This window comes from Suricata suricatta, chromosome 15 (assembly GCF_006229205.1).
Source record: "Suricata suricatta isolate VVHF042 chromosome 15, meerkat_22Aug2017_6uvM2_HiC, whole genome shotgun sequence".
Classification (NCBI taxonomy): Eukaryota; Metazoa; Chordata; class Mammalia; order Carnivora; family Herpestidae; genus Suricata; species Suricata suricatta.
This window is the reverse complement of record NC_043714.1, coordinates 43,710,652-43,734,317: the sequence shown is the minus strand read 5'-3', so window position 1 is coordinate 43,734,317 and position 23,666 is coordinate 43,710,652. Positions and strand designations below refer to the sequence as shown.

Here is a 23,666-nt window from a genome sequence, read left to right as displayed (position 1 = left end):
CATTGGAGAGAGACTGAAGTAAAGAGGAATGAAGAGATTTTTGCTATGTTTAGAGCACATTGAATTACTCTGAAGGATAAAGAATTTCCACAGTTCCTTTGAACATCAGAAAGGAAGTCCTATTTCCCATATGGAGAGAGGTTGGATATTACAGTCTCCCAAACCCCTTTAGCCTCATCAGAATTTCAGAGTTGGCATATTCAGCATTCTGGTAGTAAATGTGCATTGAGTGCCTTCCATGGCCGGGCACTGTTCTACACACTGGGGATGGAAGAGTGAACAAAGCAAAATCTTTGTCTTCATGGAGCTGACTTTCCACTGGAGGGATGTGTGGGTGGGTACAATAAACAAAATAATTTTTAAAAATTAAAGTAAAATATATCCAGTTGGATGGTAACAGTTGCTAAGAAGAAAAATAAAATGGTGAAGGGGGAGAGAAAGAACCAGAGAAGAAACAGATATAGTTTTAAAATAAGGAACAGCGTCATGGAGAAGATTTTTTAACAAAACCTGAGGGAGGGAGGGACAGCTTTGGAGCTAACTAGGGGAAGGGTTTACCAGGCAGATGCTGAAGCCCAGAAACTGTCAGGCTTAACTGGAGGACTAGCAAGGAGGCCAGCAGGTTTGAGCAGAGTAAGGGAAGGTGGCCCTGGTAAAGACCTTGGCTTTTTCTCTGCGTGAGGGGAGTAGGTGGGATGTTTTGAGCAGAGGAGTTGGGGGATCTGACTCAACGTTTTTATTTTTTTATTAAAAAAAATTAACGTTTATTTACATTTGAGGGAGAATGAGATAGAATGTGAGCAGGGGAGAGGCAGAGAGAGACAGAGAAACAGGCTCCAGGCTGTGAGCTGTCAGCACAGAGCCTGCTGCGGGGCTCGTACCCGTGAGCCCTGAGATCATGACCTGAGCCAAGGTTGGATGCTTAATCAACTGAGCTACCCAGGTGCCCCTCTGACCCAGTGTTTTTAAAGGACCGCTCTGGCTGCTGTGTTCATAATCAGCTGTTGGGCAAAGAAGGAGCAGGGAGTCTGTCAGGAGTTTGGTTCAGGAATCCAAGTGAAAGGTGATGGGCGCTTAGACCAGGTGCTATCTGCCAGAATTTACTGATGGATTGGATGTAGAGTGCGGGAGTAAACGAATGAAGCAGGACTCTTAGGCCTTTGGCCTGCTGCTGGAAGAATGCAGTTGCTGTTTACTGAGATGGGGCAGATTGGAGAGTGGAGAGATAAGGGGAGGTGAGTGGAATGCGAATCAAGAGTTTAGGTTTAGACGGGTCAGGTTTGAGATGCCTGTTCACATGAAGTTATAGGAGGCTGGAGTTCAACAGAAAGATAGATCCTGACTGGAAATAGAAATTTGGGAGTCATTAGCAAATAGATCGTATTTAAAACTATGAGATTGTGCGAGATCTGGTCTAAAGAAAAGAGGATCGAGCTCTGGGCTCTTCACATTCAGTGATTGGTGAGATTAAGAACCTCCTGCGACGGAGCAGCCTGTGAAGAGAGGCGTGTGGAGTGTGAGACGCCAGGTGGAGAGGGGGTTTCAGGAAGGAGAAAGCGGTCATCTGTGTCCTCCTGCTCATTTGAGAAGTTCTGTAAGATGAGGACTGCAGATGGCCAGTGCATTTAGCAAGGCGAAGGCCATTGGTGATCGTGCGAACGCACTTTCAGGAGAATAGTGAGGGGGAAAACCTGGTCTAAAGCCCGGCTTACAGAGAGAATAGGAGAGGGATTGGAGTCTGCAAGTATAGACAACTCTGTGGAGGAGGTTAGCTGTAAACTTTTCATATATTATTTGAAAGCACGGCAGTCATTTCTGTAGTAAATAATTTTATTTCCAGCTTCACTGACTTAGCAACTAGACTTGGATTATTTTATCAATGACTGGTGGAAAGAAATAACTATACTACTACTACTGATAATAATAATAATAATAATAATGTATTATTAACCTTCAAAACCAGTTCACCGGGAAGCTTGTCCTTTTTAAATAATGCATTCTAGGGCTCATAAAAGTGCCTGGATAGAGTGTGTTCCTTTGCCACTTTGTTCTTACCTTAGGTTCAAAAATTAACTTACAGGTGTTAATAAACTGTGCATTTGAAAACAAAAAAACATGCACACAGGAATTGAGAACCAGAATTTATTTTGAAGTATGCTATCTCAGTAGTATTAAGAACTGACTGTACTGATATATATATATATAACATTTCTGTTAGAAGAATTAATTCGTAAGTAATGAAATAAATGCAAACAGATTGTCTTCTGTTACTTATAAAGTGTGAAGACTAATACTTCATCGCAAGAAGGGGCACCTGGGTAGCTCAGTAGGTAAGTGTCCCACTCTTGATCTCAGCTCAGGTCTTGATCTCAGAGTCATGTGTTCAGGCCCCGTACTGGGCTCCATGCTGGGCATGGAGCCTACTTTAAAAAAAATACTTCACTGCAAGTTAATAATAATATGGGTTAAATAAGCAGCATGGTTTAAAAAGGGAGTAGATGTAAAAAAAGAAAGTGCAACTTTTATTTTATTTTATTTTATTATTGTGTTTGCCCTGAGTAAGTCAATGCTCAGATACAAAGTAATCAGTGAGATACACAACGTGGGCCAGATTTACATCTTCTTAGCTGTGGACATAAGCTCTTTTCCATGGTCTCGTTGTGTACCGTTTCCATAATAAGTATGGCCATCTGTTACATTGTAAAGATTTAAAGTGATTAAAATATTTCAAAGTTTAGGGTTATATCTACTGATTTTTTTTTAAATACATTAATTTTATCTGGAAGATGATAGGTCCTTCAATCTTTATTTCCAGTTGAGGGAAGTATTTTTCTTAAGTTTGTTCCTTTTGTTTTTTTGCTTGTTTTCTGTGGGAATTTTTCATGGGCTGGGTCTGGTCTCTATTTGTATTAATCATGTCCCATATCCTTAACTTTTTTCTTTTGCATCACTTCTTAAGTAGGCCTTTCTGTCCTAGATTTGATTTTCTGGAATGTTTGTTCTGTTTTTTACTGCATAAAATTAGATTTTAAATTTCTTTTATATTTATATTTAGCTTACAGTTTTGTGTCACTCCAGTCTCTTCCTAATACTTTTTTTCCTCACCCTGAGTTCTTAGTTTTTTGCATATTCCTTTTTTTTTTTTTTTTTTGAGAGAGAGGGAGAGAAAAAGAGCTAGAGAGCAAGCAGAGGAGGGGAAGAGAGAGGAGACAGAATCCCAAGCAGGCTCCATGCTGTCAGCACAGAGGCCTTACACGGTACTTGAACTCATAAACTATGAGATCATGACCTGAGCTGAAACCAAGGGTCAGACGCTTAACTGACTGAGCCACCTAGGCACCCCAATTTTTTTGCATATTCTTAAGAGCACATTTTTTTCTGGATTTTTTTCCATTTCTTTATTTTTTATTTTTTATTATTTTAATATTTTGAGAGAGAGCACAAACCCAGGAGAGAGAGCGAGAGAGAGAATCTCAAGTAGACTCCTTACTCAGTGTAGAGTCCAATGCTGGGCTCAATCCCATGACCCTGGGGTCATGACCTGAGCCACAGTCAAGAGTTGGGTGCTTAGCCAGCTGAGCCACCCAGGTGCTGCTTCAGTTTCTTACTGTAAAGAATTTTCAGTGGTATGCTTTTCTTCATGTAGAGCTGATGAACCTCTTTCGGTGCAGAATTCTTCAGCAACTCCATGTTGACTTTCTTTTGTTATTCACCCTTTAAAAATGAAAGAACTTTGGAGATTGTCACTATACTATTGAAATTGTCATACCAAATTTGCTCAGTACCATTCTACTAAAGACGTTTCCTAGATTTCTTACAAGGAAAATAATTAAGAGAATTAGATTGTGTGTAGGCATTCCATAAAGAACTTGTTTGTTTTGTTTGTAGAAGATTTAACCATTTAAAATAATTTTTGCTATTAAGACTTAACTTTATGGTTATATTTTTGTAATAAAATCTTTTTTCCCCAAACCAGTAAATAAGCATTAGAATGATCAATTTAACTAAAACTTTATATATAAAAATAAAATCAATGACAAAGGAACTTGTAATTTACAGATTAAAAAATGCTTGTTCATTTTTTTCCCAGCTTCATTGAGGTATTGGTGACAAATAAAAATTGTATATATTTAGGTAGCACAGCATGTTTCTTTAAAGGGTACATTGTGATGATTTAGTATTCTTTATATATATATATGTGTGTATATATATATGTGTGTGTGTGTGTATATATATATATATATATATATATATATATATATATATATATATTTTAATGTTTGTTTTTGAGAGAGAGCACGCGAGCAAGGGCAAGTAGGGAAGGGGCAGAGATAGAGGGAGACACAGAATCCAAGCTGTCAGCACAGAGCCCAACACGGGGCTTGAACTGTGAGGAACTGTGAGATCATGACCTGAGGTGAAGCCACATGCCTAACCATGAGCCACCCAAGTGCCCTTTAGTATTCTTACATACTGTGAAATGATTATCACAGTCAAGTTAATTAATACGTCCATCATCTCACACAGTTACGTGTATGTGGTAAAACATTTAATATCTACTCATCAAATTTCAATACACAATACAGTATTACCAACTATAATCACCATACTGTGCATGAGGACCTCAGAACTTAGGGTGCCAGGGTGGCCCCCGTTCATTAAGCGTCCAACTTCACCTCAGGGCATGATCTCTTGATTCATGGGGTCCAGCCCCATGTTGGGCTCTGTGCTGACAGCAACGGATCCTGCTTAGGATTCTCTGTCTCTCTCAAATAAATAAACTTTTAAAAATAAAATAAATAAATAAAAAGAACCTAGAACTTAGTTATCTTAAACTGAAAGTTGTACATTTTGACCAACATCTCTTCCTCTACCCTTTAGTCCCAGACAACCACCATTCTATTTTCTGGTTCTATGAATTAGACTTTTTAAAATTCCACATATAGCGGCCCCTGGGTGGCTCAGGCAGGTAAGCGTCTGACTTTGACTTAGATCATCATCTCAGGTTGTGAGTTCAAGCTCTCCATCAGGCTCTGTGCTGACAGCTTGGAGCCTGGAGCCTGCTTTGGATTGTGTGACTCCCTCTCTCTCTGCCCCTCCCCTGCTTGTGCTCTCTGTCTGTCTCTCTTAAAAATAAACATTTAAAAAACCTTAAACTCCATATATTAAAACTAGCGAGTATCATTTCTTGGCCTTTTGGCTAAGATCAAGTGTAGTATCTGTTTTTATCAGTAAAACTAGCCAATAACCTATATATTTTCTCTTATTAATTATGATGTCTTTTTTCCCCCCTTTAACCTAAGTTTAATTTAAAAGTAAATGTCCTGAGGGGCATCTGACTTTGGCTCAGGTCGTGATCTCACCATTTGTGAGTTTGAGCCCCGCTTGGGGTGAGCACCAGCCCCATTTCAGGTAACAAAACAAAACAAAACAAAACAAAAAGCTAGCCTGGCTTTGGTTGAGCCCTGCCTCTCTCTATGCCCCTCATGGGAGTCTCTCTCTTTGCCCCTCACTCACTTTCACTCTCTCTCTCTCATAATAATAATAATAATAATAATAATAATAATAATAATAAAATAATAATAAATGTCCTGAATGTGACATTGTTGGAAGAGTTTGGGCATTTGTAACTTTGTGGCACTTTTAGTCCTAACATCAGTCATTTTTTTTCCCCAACTGCCACTCACACTGCTTCTTTCATTTAAGTCTCTCTCTGCCATTCCCCATCTTTTGGCTGTGTTTTGCCTGTTAACTATTACATTGATTTTTTTCTTAAAAACAAAAACTGGTATTCCCCATAGTTTTTTTTTGTTGTTGTTTTTTTAAAAAAAATTTTTTTATGGTTTTTATTTATTTTTGAGAGACAGAGACAGTGCAAGCAGGGGAGGGTCAGAGAGAGAGAGAGACACAGAATCTGAAGCAGGCTCCAGGCTCTGAGCTAGCTGTCAGCACAGAGCCCGACGCGGGGCTCGAACCCACGAACCGTGAGATCATGACCTGAGCTGAAGCCGGACGCTTAACCGATTGAGCCACCCAGGTGGCCACCATAGTTTTTTTTATTTTACATCACTTGTTTATTCAGAGTACCTTTTCTGCTTGTTCTCCTGGTTATCTCCATGGTCAGTTCCTAGAATTTACCTGGCACTCTATCAGCATCCGATCCCTTGCGATACTTGTTTCATTTCTCTGTGGGTTTTCTTAGGCCATAATTCATCTCCTTCTTGAAGCGAGTTAGATATCATTACACCCACCCTTCCTTTGACCTTTGTCTTTTGCTGAAACATGTGACGCAAACAATTTGTTTGCCTTCTTGGAAAGCAGCGACGGGCACACAAGCAGTAGGTTAGGTATCAAGTAGTAATGACCACTTTAGATTCTATGTCATTTAAATAAACAGAAAACCTAATTTGAATTGTCTTAATATAAAAGGTACTTTATTAATGCCTGTATTTAAAAAGTCCAGAGTTAATATGTGCTTCAAATGAGGTTTAATCAAGGCTTGACTCCATTTCTCTATCGTTGTGCGTTCTGTATACGTGCATGCACGCATTGCACGCATGTGCCTGGGTATGTATGTGTGCGCATATATATAAAATACGTCAGAATGACTAAGGCAATTTTAGGTGTTGCTTACATACCGTATTTTCAGGAGAAAAAGATAATGTATCACTCTAGTATTCCAAGCAGAGTCTTACTGGACTTGTCACATGTCCACCTCTGAATAAACCACTACAGCTAGGGGAGTGTAATTATTATATGCTTTAAAATAATCAGGGCTGAGCCCTTGGACGCATACGGGCAGCGAAAAGTTACACTGTTGGGTACTGTAGGGCAGCAGAAGGTAAGAGTGGATACTAGATAGGCAGCCGATGTGTCCACTACAGTGACACTGGGCATCTGAGGATAGAAAAACACATATAGGGACACCTGGGTGGCTCAGTCGGTTCAGTGTCCAACTTCATTTGAGGTCATGATCTCATTTGTGGCTCAAGCCTCATGTCAGGCTCTGCACCGACAGCTTGGAGCCCACTTTGGATTCTCTGTCTCCCTGTCTCTCTCTGTGCCGCCCCAGCTTGGGTGCACGTGTGTGCTCGCTCTCTCAAAAAATAATAAACATTAAAAAAAAGACAAACACATATAATAAGTTTTAGACCAAAATTGTACATTAAGTTCATATTTCAGCACACAGCAATAATTGATCAAACATAAAGGAGGAAGCCAGAAAGACGTAGAGCAGTAAATAAGTTAAACATCTCTGTAGAGTAAAAGCCCCGTGGGACCGTGGAGCTGCCTGCTCTGGAAGTGGGCGGTGGCGGGCAAATGTGTGGCTCCTGCTGGGTGATGAGGATTAAAAGTGCTCGCACAAGACAGAAGTGGAGTAAGGTTACGCTTTAAAGTCGAGGCCTTGGGTAGAGATTCCCTGAGCACCAGAGGAGTCTGAATAAACTGCTGACTGCTGCCGGAACCAGGTGGCTTGAAGAAGCTGGACCTAGCAAGGACATGCAGTCTCCCCGCCAGGAGCTGACTGGTCTTGGCCCAGGAACTGTCTGTACTAGCCCCACTGTCACGGAGAGACGAGAGCTCAAACTTCCCGCTTATAAGACCTGGTTCTGAACTACATTCCCAGGTGGCGAGGCAGAGGCGGAGGGAGTAAGCATAGGGGGAGAAACAACGGAGAACAAAAATAGCCAAACCTTTGTCTCAAAATAAGCTTGCAGCACCAATTCCAAAAGGAATGAAGAAAATCTAATGCTAAGAAAAACTCATCCAATGATATTAGCATTGGAACACAAGTTCAGTTATGATGTAAAGAATTTTAGGAAACCAACAGATTTAAATGTCTACATGCTGAAGGAGAAAAAGGACTCTTATTAAAAATGAGTCATTGGCTAACTATAAAACAAAAAGTAACAACAGGCAGATATGAATTAATTAGAACTCTTAGAAATGAAAAGTTACAGTAATTGAAATCCTTTTTTATCTTTTTATTTATTTTTATTTTATTCTCAAGTTGGCTAACATAAAGTGTAGTCTTGGCTTCAGGAGTAGATTCCAGTGATTTGTCACTTAAGACCACCTAGTGCTCATCCCAACAAGTACCCTCCTTAATGCGCATCCCATTTTCCCCCACCCCTATCAACCCTCAGTTTGTTCTCCGTATTTAAGAGTCTCTTGTGGTTTGCCTCCTTCTCCTTCCCGTCCCCTCTGTTCATCTGTTAAGTTTCTTAAATTCCACATGTGAGTGAAATGATACAATCTCTGTCTTTCGCTTACTTATTTCACTTAGCATAATACCCTCCAGTTCTATCCACGTTGTTGCAAATGACAAGATTTTATTCTTTTTCATTGCCAAGTTGTACTCCATTGTATAAATATACCACATCTCCTTTATCCATTTGTCAATTCATGGACATTTGGGCTCTTACCATAATTTGGCTATTATTGATAGTGCTGCTATAAACATTGGGGTGCATGTGCACCTTTGAATCAGCACTTCTGTATCCTTTGCATAAATTCCTAGTAGTACAGTTGTTGGGTTATAGGGTAATTCTATTTTTAATTTTTTGAGGAACCTCCACACTGTTTTCCAGAGTAGCTGCACCAGTTTGCATTCCCACCAACAGCACAAGTGGGTTCCCCTTTCTCCACATCCTGATGAACATCTGTTGTCATCCTGGGTTGTTAATTTTAGCCACTCTGACCAGTATGAGGTGTTATCTCAATGTGGTTTTGATTTGTATTTCCCTGATGATGAGTGATGTTGAGCATCTTTTCACATGTCTTTATGCCATCTGGATGTCTTCTTTAGAAAAGTATCTGTTCATGTGTTCTGCCCATTTCTTCACTGGATTATTTACTTTTCAGGTGCTGAGTTTGGTAAATTATAGATTTTGGATACTAATCCTTTAGTCTGTCATTTGCAAATATCTACTCCCATTCTGCCAGTTGCCTTTCAGTTTTGTTGATGGTTTCCTCCCCTGTGCAGTTTTTTTTAACTTGATGAGTTTTGCTTTTACTTCTCATGCCTTCAGACATGTCAAATAAGAAGTTGCTACAGCTGAGGTCAAAGAGGTCTGCCTCTTTTCCCCTGTAGGATTTTGATAGTTTCCTGTGTCACATTTAGGTCGTTCATCCATTTTGAATTTATTTTTGTGCATGGTGTAAAAAAGTGGTCTAGTTTCTTTCTTCTGTGTGTCACTGTCCAGTTCTCCCAGCACCATTTGCTAAAGAGGCAGTCTTTTTTCCATTGGTTACTCCTTCCTGCTTTGTTAAAGATTAGTTGACATACATTTATGGGTCCATTTTTTGGGTTCTCTATTCTATTCCTTTGGTCTATGTCTATTTATATGCCAGTAACATAGTGTCTTGATGATTACAGCTTTGCAATACAGGCTAAAGCCTGGAAATATGATACCTCCAGGTTTGGTTTTCTTTTTTAACATGACTTTGGCTATTTGGGGTCTTTTTATTGTGTGTGGTTTCATACAAATTTTGGGATTATTTGTTCCAGCTCTGTGAAGAATGCTGGTGCTATTTTAACTGTGATTGCATTGGATGTGTAGATTGCTTTGGGTAGTATTGACATTTTAATAATATTTGTTCTTCCAACCCATGAGCATGGAATGTTTTTCCATTTCTTTGTGTCGTCTTCAATTTCTCTCATAAGCTGTCTGTAGTTTTTAGTGTACAGATCTTTTACGTCTTTAGTTAGGTTTTTCTCTAGTTATTTTATGTTTTATAATGCAATTATAAATGGGATTGATTCCCTGATGTCTCTTTTCTGTTGCTTCATTATTGGTGTATGGAAATGCAACTGATTTCTGTAAATTGATTTTATGTTCTGTGACTTTGCTAAATTCTTGTATCAGCTCTAGCAATTTTTTTTGGTGGAATCTTTTGGGTTTTCCATGTAAAGTATCATGTCATCTGAAAGAGTAAAAGTTTGACTTCTGTTTTGCCAGTTTGTATGCCTTTTATTTCTTTTGGTTGGAAGGCTAGGACTTCTAACACTGTTAAACGACAGTGTTGAGAGTGAACATCCCTGTCGTGTCCCTGATCTCAGAAAATTCTCAGTTTTCCCTATTGAGGATGATACTAGCTGTGGGCCTTTCATATATGGCTTTTATGATGTTTAGGTATGTTCTTTCTATCCCAACTTTCTTGAAGGTTTTCATTAAGAAAGGATGCTGTATTTCGTCAAATGCTTTTTCTGCATGTGTTGACAGGATTGTATGATTCTTATTCTTTCTCCTAATAATGTGAAGTATCACGTTGGTTGATTTGCAAGTGTTGAACCAACCCTGCAGCCCAGGAATGAGTCCCACTTGGTCATGGTGGGTAATTCTTTTAATGTACTGTTGAATTCGATTTGCTAGTGTCTTCTTGAAAACTTTTGCATCCAGTTTCATCAGGGATATGGATCTATAATTCTCCTTTTTAGTGGGGTCTTTGGTTGTGGAGCCATTGTAATGCTGCCTTCAAAGAATGAGTCTGGAAGCTTTCCTTCTGTTTCTGTTTTTTGGAACAGTCTGTAAAGAATAATTATTAACTCTTCTTTAAATGTCTGGTATAATTCCCCTGGGAAACCATCTGGCCCAGAACTTTTATTTGTTGGGGGATTTTGATAGCCAATTCAATTCCTTTGCTGGTTGTGGGTCTGTTCAAATTTTCTGCTTCTTCTTGTTTGAGTTTTGGTAGTGTGTAAGTGTTTAGGAATGTGTCCATTTCTTCTAGATTGTCCAGTTTGTTGGCATATAATTTTTCAGAATATTCTCTAATAATTGTTCATATTTGTATGGTGTTGGTTGTTATCTTTCCTCTTTCATTCCCGACTTTTATCTATTTGGGTTTTCTCTCTTTCTTTTTGAGAAGTCTGGCTAGGGTTTTATCAATTTTATTTATTCTTTCAAAAAACTAGCTCTTAGATTCATTGATATGTTCTACTGTTTTTTGGTTTGTTTGTTTGATTTGTTTTGTTTGTTTTGGGCTTCTATATTGTTTATTTCTGACCAAATCTTTATTATTTCTGTTCTTCTATTGGCTTTGGGCTTTCTTTGCTGCAGCCTTTATAGCTCCTTTAGGTGTAAAGTTAGGTTGTATATTTGGGACCTTTCTTGCTTCTTGAGATAGGCCTGAATTGCAGTGTATTTTCCTTTTACAACTGCCTCTGCTGCATTCCAAAGAGTTTGGACTGTCATGTTTTCATTTTCACTTGCTTCCATATATTTTTTAATTTCTTCTTTAATTGCCTAGTTGACCCATTCATTCCTTAGTAGGATGTTCTTCAACCTTCATGTATTTGGGGGCTTTCTACATTTTTTTCTTGTAGTTGATTTCAAGTTTCATAGCATTGTGATCTGAAAATATGTATGGTATGATCTCAGTCTTTTTATACTTGTTAAGGGCTGCTTTGTGACCCAGTGTGTGATCTGTTTTGGAGAATGTTCCATGTGCACTCGAGAAGAATGTGTATTCTGCTTTAGGATGAAAAGTTCTGAATATATCTGTTAAGTCCATCTGGTCCAATGTGTCATTCAGATCTATTGTTTCCTTATTGATTTTCTGCCTAGATAATTTGTCCATTGCTCTAAGTGGAGTATTAAAGTCCCCTATGATCATGGTATTATTATCTATACATTTGTTTATGTTTGAGATTAATTGATGTATATATTTGGGTGCTTTCATATTGGGGGCATAAACATTTACAATTGTTAGCTCTTCTTGATGGACAGACCCCTTAATTACAAATAATGCCCTTATTCATCTTTTGTTACAGTCTTCGTTTTAAAATCTAATTTTTCTGATATAAATTTGGTTACTCTGGCTTTCTTTTGCAATCCAGTAACGTGATAGAAGGTTCTCCATCTCCTCACTTTTTTTTTAAATGTTTTATTTATTTTTGATACAGAGAGAGACAGAGCATGAGAGGGGAGGGGCAGAGAGAGAAGGAGACACAGAACCGAAAGCAGGCTCCAGGCTCTGAGCTAGCTGTCAGCACAGAGCCTGACGGGGGGCTCGAACCCACGAACGTGAGATCTGACCTGAGCTGAAGTTGGAGCCTTAACCGACTGAGCCACTCAGGCGCCCCACCATCTCCTCACTTTCAATCTGCAAGTGTCCTCAGGTCAAAAATGAGTCTCTTAATGGGTACCAGGGGTTCTGACATTTCGTGGGAGAACTTGGAGTGATTCTCAAAGGATGCCGGGAAGCGGTTGTCCCAGACCAGACCCTTGGAGGAAAAACCTGGTAAGAGGATCAGCATTTGCTGATTCCGAGCCCCATTGTGACAGGGAGGAGCCACCAGACTGTTTGAAAAGCGACAGGTTCCTGTCACACACACACAGAAACCCATCGTGTGCAGAGGTAGGCAGCACAACATGGTCCCTTATGCTGGTGTGAGGGTGGCAACATGGTAGTCAGATACCTTATCCAGATTGGGACACTTTGAGAGTGAAAAAAGTGCTAGAGGTATTTCATTTGTATCAGACATCATAAAATACAGACACGGAGTACTACATGGCAATGAGAAAGAATGAAGTCTGACCATTCATAGCAATGTGCATGGAACTCGAGAGTGTTATGCTAAGTGAAATAAGTGTGTTAACTGTAAGTTTCATGCTTGTAGTGATGTCTCTTGTCCTTTGTAGTCTTTGCTGCTTTCTACTCACAGAGTCCCCCTTAGGATCTCCTGCAGGGCTGGTTTAGTGGTCATGAACTCCTTTAGTTTTTGTTTGTCTGGGCAAGCCTTTGTCTCTTCTATTTGAATGACAGCCTTGCTGGATAAATGATTCTTGGCTGCATATTTTTCCTATTCAGCATATTGAATATTACCTGCCACTCACTTCTGGCCTGCTAAGTTTCAGTGGGCAGGTCTGCTTCTATCCTTATGTGTCTGATTTTGTAGGTTAAGGCTCGTTTGTCCCTAGCTGCTTTCAGAATTCTGTCTTTGCATTTTGCCAGTTTCACTATGATATGTTATGGAATTGAACTATTAAGTTGATTTTGAAAGGAGTTCTCTGTGTCTCTTGGACTTGTATGCCTGTTTCCTTTCCCAGATTAGGGAAGTTCTCAGGTATAATTTGTTCAAATAAACCTTCTGCCCCTTTCTCTCGCTCTTCTGGAACTTGTATTATAAGGATATTATTTTGTTGCATTCGATCAGTTAGGTCTCTAATTCTCCTCTCATGGTCTGGTAATTTCCATTCCTTCTTTCTTTCAGCTTCATAATTTTCCACAATTTTATCATCTATTTCACCTATTTTTCCTCTGCTTCTTTTATCTTTGCTATCATTGTATTTTGTTTATTTTGTGTCTCATTTACAACATTTCTTATTCATCATGACTATTTAAGTGTTTGATATCTGTAGCAATAGATTCTCTGCTGTTTTCTGTGCTTTTTTTAAGCCCAGCTTTAGTCTTATGATTGTTAGTTTAAATTCTTCTTCAGATACATTGTTTATATCTGTTTTGAGCAATTTTCTGGCTGTCATTTCTTGCTGGATTTTCTTTTTAGAATTCTTCTGGTTCATCATTTTGGGTAGGTTTCTATCTTTTGTGTGTTTTAATAGCTTGTCCTGCACCTGCAAGTACTACTGTGTTAAGAAGGGGCCACACACTGGCCAAGGCCTGGCACTTAAGGAAGTGTTTTTCAGAGTATGTTGCGTTTTGACTGCCCTACCCTCCTGATTAGTCCTCTGCAGAACTCCTCCTTGTTGTTAGTGGTGGAGTGTTTGGACCTTCCACCAGGTGTGCTTTGATTTGTTCTTTGAAGTAAGACTGGAAAAAAGGAAAGGGAGTGGGGAGCCTGATCCCATACAAAGTGAAGAATGAAAGGGGTGGAGAAAAGACCAAGCAGAGAATCAAAAAAGCTGTAAGGCTTAATGCAGAGAGAGAGAGAGAAGAAAATAAAGGAGGAGACATAGAAAAGGTGTAAAAAGAATAGAGTAAAAATGCCTGATTAAACAAAGCAGAAAAAAAAATATGTATAAATAGTAAGATTTGACCAAAAACCAAATCAGAAACTATGAGCCTGATTCCAAAAGAAAAAAAGAAGAGGGTAGAAAGAAAAAGAGAAAAGAAAAGAAAAAGACTAACACACCAAACTAGGATCCAGTTGGTGCCTGGGCCCAGTGGCTGTGCTGGGTGGAGAGGAGGCGCAGGTTGGCTCAGTGTCAGCCCCACTCAGTTACCAGGCACAGAGGGGTGGGGTTTGATATGCGTCCCCCTTCCACCTGGAGAGCAGTGCTGCTCCCTGAAACCCCACCCCATATTGGTGATGTAATTGGTGATGGGGATCAGAGTGGCGACACCCCAGTCTCCTCCCCAGGCTCGGTGTTTCAAACCACACCGTTCAGGCAGCCTCACAAGTAGCGTGGGCGTCAGCTTCTCCTGCTCCATGGTCACTCGGTCACTTGGGTGCCTCCTAGGTGCTCGGGGGCGCCTCCTAGGTGCTCAGCTGGGATTCAAAACCCGATGTCTTAAAGGGCCCTGCACCAACTGGATCCTGGTTTGGTGTAGCGGCCACTCAGCCCCGCTGATAAAAGGCCTTTGGCTGGTGCTTGCAGGTCTTTTGTCCTTGGGGAGACAATACACCCTCTTCCAACAGTGCACAAGGGAGGGAACGGTTCTCTCCCAGCTGCCTCTGAGCCTCGGAGATCGATACCTGGCCCCGGGGTTGGCTCCCCTCCCCCCGCAGGAGCACACACAAGGTGGTGTCAGAGAGAAGTCCTGCAGTCTGCGGTCCACAGAGGTTTTTCTCTTGTCCTAACACAGCACCGCAATTCCACAGTCTCTCTATCCCTTTTGTCTCTCCACAGAAAGAGTTCCCTATCCTCTATGTCTACAGAGCTCTCCCCCAGTTCACAGACAGGCACTTCCATCCCGCCAATCTGTCTCCCTTTACCTGTGGAGGTCCTTTTGCTACTCTGCTGATGGATTTCCGGGTGTTCCAAGTGATCTGACCTCAGCACAGCCGTGTTTGAGGGAGGAGGGAAAGCCCGGTCCCCCTACTTCTCCACCACCTTAACTCCTTTCTCGGGATCCTTTTTTAAGTGTAATAACCCTTTAAACCCCAACCAGCCTGAGCATAAGTGAATTAGAAGAAGATGCTAGAAACTGCACCTGAATATAGCACAGAAGACCTTTTAAAAAAAAAAAAAAAGAAAGAAAAGGATAAATTGATCACTGAGTTTCCAACACATATCTAATAGGAAGATAGGGTTGAAAAGCACTATTTGAAGAGAATTCAGCAGACTTCTTGAAAGGCAGGAGTGCTTACATTACAAGTACATTCTGAATCCCAAGCAGGATAAATAAATCCTCTCAAATAGACCTCAGTGAAACTGCAGAACATTTAGTATGAAACGAAAAATTTTAAACCAAAGAAAAAGAAAAAGTCATTCCTACACAAGAACAAGTAGACTGAGGCAGACATCTCCTGGCCGTGATAGATGCCTGGAAGCATTAGAGCGACAGCTTCAGGGTGCTATGGAAAGAACCCGGCAACTACAGCCTCATGGTCACCTCCGCTGTTCTTTGAGAATAAAGTCAGAATCAAGCCGCTTGTAAATTTGCAAAGACTGAGACAGGTCACTGCTCACAGATCCTCACTAAAAGAAGCGGAGAGTGAACTTCAGCCAGAGAGAAGGGTGAATCCGGAGGGTAGGCATGGGATTTTTTGAAAAAGAATGATCTAATTGACAAAATGTTGATAAATTTAGTTAAACTTTTTTTAAGTTTTATTTGGAGGTATTTTTTAAAGGTAAAACTAAAACTAGATGATAACATGGAATGGTCTGTCATGGTTATAGTGTAGTCTAGTCATTGTGTCCAGAATAAATTTCTGTACCATTTTAGAGTTTAAGAAAAATTATTAGCATGTATGTCAAAATTTTTCAAATAACCAGTCCAAGAAAAGAAATACAGTCAGTAGTTTCTAAGAATTTAAGGGAGAAAAGGTAATAATGAAAGAGATGGTAGGAAAGAAGCCCCCCCCAAAAAAAGAGAAAGAAAGAAAAAGGTAATAAGTAGAAAACACAAAATAGATGGTGCACATAAGTCCAAATAGGTTAGAAATAATATAAAATGTAATTTGATTAAATTAACCTGTGGGGAAAAAATTCTTCAGAACACTTAAAAGCAGTCTAGTTTCTTGCTGTTTACCAGACATACACGTAAGAGAAAAGCTATACATAAAGGTTGATATAGAAAAATATTTCCCCAAAGTTACAAACATAGAAAGCTAAATGTCAAATGTTGAGGCGAGAAATATTAACAGGAATAAGGAAGCACATTAATAAAAGTCTTCCAGGAAGATAGATAGAGCAGTGATGCGGGTACCTAAATATAGTCTCAAAATGTAACCCAAAATTAGATGGGATTACAGAAATAACTGATAAATCCATAATTTTGCAAAAAGATTGTAACACTACTTTCAGAAACTAGTATATCAGATGGCAAACTTTTGGAAGAATAAAGAACATTTGCACAACAAAAGTAATAAGATGGATCACATTTATGTATATCAAGAGTAGAATCCAGCCTTCAACCAGTATTCTTATACTCGTTTCAGATATACAAGACATGCTAACCAAAAGGACATCAATAAATTTTAATAAATTCTTGCCCAGAGGCCCCCCCTTTTTTTTTAACCACAGTGCAAATTGGAAATTAACAAGTTTTTCAAATCTCATGTTTGGATATTTAAAATGCATTTCTATGTAATTAATAGATTAAAGAGGACGTCACAGAAATTAGATAATATTTGAACAACAGTGTGAAATACTACATGTGAAAACCAGTAAGGTTCAGTTGACACTTCAATGTAAATTTATAGATTTAAATAAATTTGTTAAAAGGGAAAATTAAAAGTGAGTTAAGGGTACAAATCAAGAAGGTAGAACAAGAAACCACAAATAAAAGTAGAAAAAAGAAATATGTAACAAATTAGCAAAAGAAACCAGAAGCAATAAAACAGCAGACTGGTTCTTTAAAAAACTAAATATACAGGGGCACCTGGGTGACTCAGTCAGTTAAGCATCAGCCCAGATCGTGATCTCACAGATTGTGGGTTCGAGCCCCACACAAGGCTCTGTGCTGACAGCTAACTCAGAGCCTGGAGCCTGCTTCAGATTCTGTGTCTCCACCTCTCCCTGCCCCTTCCCCGCTCGTGCTCTGTCCCTCTCTCTGAAAAATAAACATTGAAAAAATTTAAAAACAAACTTCTATCAACAATGATCTAGGAAAGAAAAAACAAGGAAAAGCATGCGCACACACACACATACACACACAGCACCGGAAACAAAGGAAACAATGCAGCTATAATAGGGATTTGTTTTTTAGTCATGAGAGCATATAATGAATAACTTTATGCCAATAAATTTGAAAACTACAAAGTTTAACAATGGCTGTGGGTCAGGAATTTGAAAGTGACTTAGCTGAATGGTTCAAACTCAGAGTATTTCAGTCAAGGTTTCAGTCTGAAGCCTTGGCTGGGTCTGGGGGATCTTTTCGAAGGTGGCTCACTCACATGACTGTTGGCAAAGAGCTTCAGTTCCTTGCTGTCTACTGGCCATGCTTCACCACACAACCCTCTGAGGGACTGCTTGGGTGGCCTCGTGACATGGCGGCTGGCTTTTTTCAGAATGGTCCATGAAAGAGTAAGGAGGAGGCTACACTTCTAAATTATGACCTGTCTTGGAAGCCACTTCTACTATATGCTATTTGCTAGTAGAGAATTAATAAGCCCATACTCAGGGGGAGGGGATTTTAACTCCACCTTGTGAAGAAAAGTATAGTAAAGAATTTGCGGGGGCCGCCTGGGTGGCTCAGTTGGTTGAGTGTCCAACTTCGGCTCGGTCTTGATCTCACGGTTCATGAATTTAAGCTCACAGCGGGCTCTGTGCTGACAGCTTGGAGCCTGCTTCAGATTCTGTGTGTGTCTCTCTCTCTTTGCCCCTCCCCTGCTCACACTCTTTCTCTCTCTCAGAAACAAACAAACAAACAAAAAAGAATTTGCAGGCATGTTTTTAAACTAACACACTGTACTTGATATGTAAGTGATATGATAATACAAAGAAAATTCAAGAGAAACTAAAATTGTATTAATAGAATTAGTAAGAATTCAGCAAGGTTGCTGATGTGAGTCAATACACATACATCGGTTCCATTCTTAGTACTAGTAATAACAAAATTAAAACTGTAATAAGGACCTCAATCATAAGCAGAAATAAGAGCAAAAAGTTATTTAAAAGTAAAACTTCTAAAAGATGTATAAGGCCTTAATGGAGAAAATTATAAAAACGTATTAAAAGACAGCAAAGAATATCCAGATATTCCATGTTCTACGGTATGACTTGCAGTAAATAAAATTTCCAGTAAGGTTTCTGTCATACATGACAAAATAATCCTGACATTCAGATGGGATAGAAAATGGCAAATAATTGTATGATGTTTTTGAAGAACAGGGTTGGGAGACTTGCCATGTAAGATACCAGCAACTATGATGTCGCCAAAGTGATTAAAACGGTGTGATATTGTCACATATATATCCCTTAGACTGTTAGAACAGAATAGAGACCCAGCAACAGACATACATAGACAGAAATTTGTTGTCTATTAAACTACATTGTTCACTATTGTTGCTATTTAAATTTTAAATGTAAAGCGCCTAGCATTAATAAGTACAGTACTGGTTCTCAGAATTCTGGTGTGCTAGTATTTAGTTCCTTTTTTAAGTATTTTTCATGATATATTTTTGTGTGGCTTAGAGTTATTTTTTTTAAGTATTTATGTTTTGGGACATACCAATTATATAGAGTCATGTTGCTATTAAAACTTGAGACCCTTAGTCACCACTTTTTCTTATCTTGGTCACCATGACCTGGTAGGTTTCTGGGCAGTCTATTAAAATAGTTCCTTAGGAAACTGATATAGGGATTTGCCAGCCCTATTCCCATTTCTGAAAGATTCTCTAGAACTCTGAATACATAGACTTAAACTGAGCCAACTCACAAATCTGTCATTTTAACAGGAGATGCTCTCTGGGGACCAGGTCTCAGTTGGAAAGAAGACTGCCATAATTCATTGTCCTTTCACTCAGAATTACTATGCTGTTGACAAAGCTATCAGGACAGCTGATTCAGTTCTGCCTTAGAATATTGGCATTTCCCACTTCGTGCCCCGCATCTTAGGTTCCTGAGAGGTAGCATGAGGAAAGCCCCAGCCAAAACAAATTCTTCCTGTAATCCTTAGTTTTAGCCTCATAAACTGGCCTAGAAAATTTAGGGGGAAAAAGTCCCTATTTCTCTTTCTTCAACCTAGAGTCATTTCTAAGTATGTCACTCTCTACTTTCTTTTCTCTGGGTATCAGAAGATGCCTTCCCAAAATAGGTTGACTCCAGTCCAAAGAAGGGGTGGCAGGAAAGGAAACAAAGGTTTCCTTTGAAGTCTCAGACATTCCTCAACCCTTTAATTGCTTCCTACCAAAGGTCTTATCCTCAATTCTTATTTCCAGTAGGGAGAAAGAGGAAATGCCTCACACCCCAAATGGCGGTCTTTTTTTGCCTATATATAGACATGCCATTTTAGAGGCTCTTTGGCTAAGTTGGTTCCTTAGTCCTCTCTTCAGTTGGTTTTTCATTGTGTCTTCTTATTTACCAGGGCCCCTAGAGATTGGAATGAGGGGGGTGGTATATGGGTTTAATAATAATGTGTAAGGAGTTCTTGAATTTAAAGGGTCTACTTAGGCCATGAATGTAAGCAGTATGGAGCTCTAGGCTACAGTGATTCACATAGCTTCTGATTACACGCCATCAGCACACCTCAAGTCTGCTGGATCCTCGGGGGCTGCATAGCCTAGGGAGGGCCCTTGTCCACCCAGGGTCACTAGAATGGATATTTTGCATGAAGAATGCACCCATCTGGTGCACAATATAATGCATTAGATGGAGACAGATTACAATAGAATTGTGGTAAACATTATGTTGTGTAGATGATGTACCTTATATTCCCACCGGAATCATGAATGGAGCTAGAACCTTGGGAATAAGGGGTAGTTTGTAAAGTAGCCTATAAAGTTACAGCCTCTCTGGTTCTTAGTATCCTTATTTGTAAAATAAGGAGATTGGGTTGAATAGTCCTGAGTGGCCCTCTGGCTGTAAAAACTTCATGGAAGTATTTAAGTTTCTCTTGAGAACACAGTCTCATGCCTTCAAACTATTCGATGTGAATCTGGCTTAAATTTTATGAACTATTTAGAAAATAAGGAATGATTTACAAAAGTTGTAGTTCCTGTATTTTTTAAGGAACACCAAATAAATGAATAAGCAGGAACGTCATTTTAAAAAAATAGTTTATTGTCAAATTGGTTTCCATTTAACACCCAGTGCTCTTCCCCACAAGTGCCCTCCTCCATCACCACCACCTCTTTTCCTCCTCCCCTTCACCCTTCAACTCTTAGTTCATTTTCAGTATTCAACAGTCTCTCAAGTTTTGTGTCCCTCTCTCTCCCCAACTCTCTCTCTTCCCCTCCCCCTGGTCCTCCATTAGGTTTCTCCTGTTCCCCTGTTAGACCTATGAGTGCAAACATATGGTATCTGTCCTCCGCCTGACTTATTTCGCTTAGCATGACACCCTCAAAGTCCATCTACTTTGCTACAAATGGTCAGATTTCATTCTTTCTCATTGCCGTGTAATACTCTATTGTATATATATACCACATCTTATTGATCCATTCATTGGTTGGTGGACATTTAGGCTCTTTCTATATGATTTGGCTATTGTAGAAAGTGCTGCTATTAACATTGGGATACATGTGGGAATGTCATTTTTTTAGCACTTAAATTTTGTGTAAATGAAATCTGCTATGGTAGGTTTAATGAGATTTAGATTTCTGAATAGTCCTGGAGTCATATTTACACAATTTACTTTAATTTTACTTTAAAAATTAATTAATTTTTAAATTGAGGTATAATTAACATACAGCATTGTGTTAGGTAAACTTTTTTTTTAATGAAACATTGAGCTTCATCCCAGCTCTGAATTTTCACTAAGAATTATTGAGAATTATAGTGGTAAGTGTGAAATGAAAAAAAGAGAGGGGTGTACCTGGCTGGCTCAGTCAGCAGAGCCTACGACCCTTGATTGTGAATTTGAGCCCCACGTTGAGTGTAGAGATTACTCAAAATAAATAAATAAACTTAATTTTAATGACAACTTAAAAAAATGAAATGAAAACAAAAATTTAAAAGGCACTCCCTCTTTATTCCTGTCCTAGATGCTCAAGCTGTAATCGAAGGCCAGGTGGGCCACGAGGTGGCGCCCATAGGTGATGTTATATAGAGAGCAGAAAAACATTGTTAAAAATCACTCTCTTTCAAAAATGATACATGTGCATGAAAGACTTCAGATTGACCTCCCAGTGCTTATTTAGTATCCTTTATATAATTACAAACTATAAACCTGAAGACTTCCTATGGGGGATGTTCCCTTGCTAAGAATTTTAAACATGGCAAAATTATGCGGTAAAGATTTTGGAAAATACTGAAAAGTATCAGAATAGAATAAAATATCTAGGGTACCAGTAAACCCTTTGTGAACAATTAATTTTGTTTATTTTAAGCCAGTATCTTGTCAAAAGTTGAATTGTAACTAAATTTTAATAATGTAAAGGTATAAGTAATATAAACATTGGAGAAAATATATATCGGAAACCTTGTCTTCTTTTTTTAAAATTTTCTGATGAAGAAAGAGAAGTTTAGACAGGTGTTTTCTCACTATCCCAATGAGTAACAGATATTTGAGAATAGTGAGTCCAGGAATTTAGTCACTTCCTATAAAGTAGAAAATATTTCCAAATGTTTTTTGGTTGTTTTCTTACACTTAAGAAAGATTATTTTGAGATGATTGCAAAGAGTTAATTCAGAATATATGACTGAATGTTTCCTGTAAGCATATGGCCAATACTTCCATAAAGAAACATTTCCAGATATTTATTGAGGTTTTTTTTGGAGTTTGAAAATTTCACTTTGAATGAAATGATTGAAAGGAGTTAATTCAGAGCATATGGTCCAGACTAATGTTTCCCTTCATGTAATCTTTGATGAAAAAGTTTCCTAAACTATTTCCTATATGAAAAAGAATCCTAGGAAACCAAACCTAATGCCATAAGTTTTTTGCCCATAAAATGAGGATAATGGTAATTCTTTACCTTATAGGGTTTATGTGAGGATCAAATCAGGTATTCCAGAAAACACTAAATAGTTCCTGGAATATAATAACTTAATAAATGTTAAATATTTATTAACTCATGTTCCTGAGCAGTTGCTGCATAGTAATAGCAGACATATAAATAAATCTTTGTTTTGTGTATCATTAAGCTTTCTTTCCTAAGAACCTCTACTAAGTAATACCTGATTAACCTACTTTGAATTATCATATGAACTTAAAAATAATGAACTGGTCCCTAGTAGCATTCTGTAACTCAGACATTTCAAATCAACCTCACCTTTGTTGCATTAATAAAGCTTAACTATGAACTAATTGAAGAAATCACAGAACTAAGAATTTTATTTTAGAGAGGGACTGTGCATAAGTTGGGGAGGGACAGAGGGAGGAGAAAGAGAATCTCACTCAGTCTCAAAGACCGTGAGGTCTTGACCTGAGCCAAAATCAAGAGTTGGAAGCTTAACTGAGCAACCCAGGCAGCCCCAGAATTTTAAACAAATCAAATTTGACTTGGAAATACCACAAAATTATATATAAAGTAAAAATGTATCTGTAGCAGATCCAAATCTATCTGAAAATTGTTTTTTGAACTTCTATGAATTATTTTTGAGACTCAGAAGTAAAATTCAGAAGTTTCTACTTCTACCTCCTCCTCCACATGTTCTTCGTGGTGCCGTAGTATCCTGAGAGGGCAATATTCTCTTTCCCTCCTTAAAAAAATTTTTTTAATGTTTGTTTATTTTTGAGAGAGAGAGAGAGAGAGAGAGAGAGAGCATGAGCAGAGGAGGGGCAGAGAGAGAGGGAGACACAGAATCAGAAGCAGGCTCCAGGCTCTGAGCTGTCAGCACAGAGCCTGACACGGGGCACGAACCCACGAGCTGTGAGATATGACCTGAGCCGAAGTCAGACGCTTAACCGACTGAGCCACGCAGGCACCCCACCCTTTCCCTTTTTTTAAGCTCAAAATAAATATCCACATATTTTGCCTTTATTTTGGACAGATACCTCAATGGCTAGGAATTGAGATCTTAGTCATATGATCTGTGAGAATTTTTTTCCCAGCCCCTTCTAAGACAGACTTCCAAAAAATGGATATATAAGAAATCTATAAAAGGGATTCTGACTAACGTGAACTGTAGTTTAAGATGAACAGCAGAATCTTTGAAGTTTTATAGTGAGTAAAGCAAGTGTTGGATCAGGATTGCTGTCGAACTAAAACTGTTTGTCCATAAAGGAGTGAGACTAGGGGCGCCTAGGTGGCTCAGTCAGTTAAGCGGCTGACTTCAGCTCAGGTCATGATCTCATGGTTCGTGGGTTCAAGCCCCACATCGGGCTCTGTGCTGACAACTCAGAGCCTGGAGCCTGCTTCTGATTCTGTGTCTTCCTCTGTCTCTTTCTCCAACAAAAATAAAGAAACGTTTAAAAAAAAAAAAGTCAGACTA

At 39.0% G+C, this 23,666-nt stretch overlaps 2 protein-coding genes and 1 pseudogene across 4 annotated transcripts in view; 2 read left to right on the top strand and 1 right to left on the bottom strand.

Moving 5' to 3' along the window:
• Positions 1-3,690, bottom strand: part of LOC115278829 (translation initiation factor IF-2-like) — a 79,093-nt gene extending 75,403 nt beyond the window's left edge. The window contains exons 1-2 of the mRNA XM_029923309.1: positions 3,609-3,690; positions 1,476-1,606 (exon numbers count right to left, since the gene is read on the bottom strand). Coding sequence (XP_029779169.1) covers positions 1,476-1,606; positions 3,609-3,690 — 213 coding nt within the window. The remainder of the gene's footprint in view (positions 1-1,475; positions 1,607-3,608) is intronic.
• The window catches only part of ANKRD46 (ankyrin repeat domain 46), a 71,025-nt gene that overhangs the window by 1,454 nt on the left and 45,905 nt on the right, over positions 1-23,666 (top strand). The gene's annotated exons all lie outside the window — the stretch shown is intronic.
• On the top strand, positions 5,181-5,388 carry LOC115279577 (annotated as a pseudogene).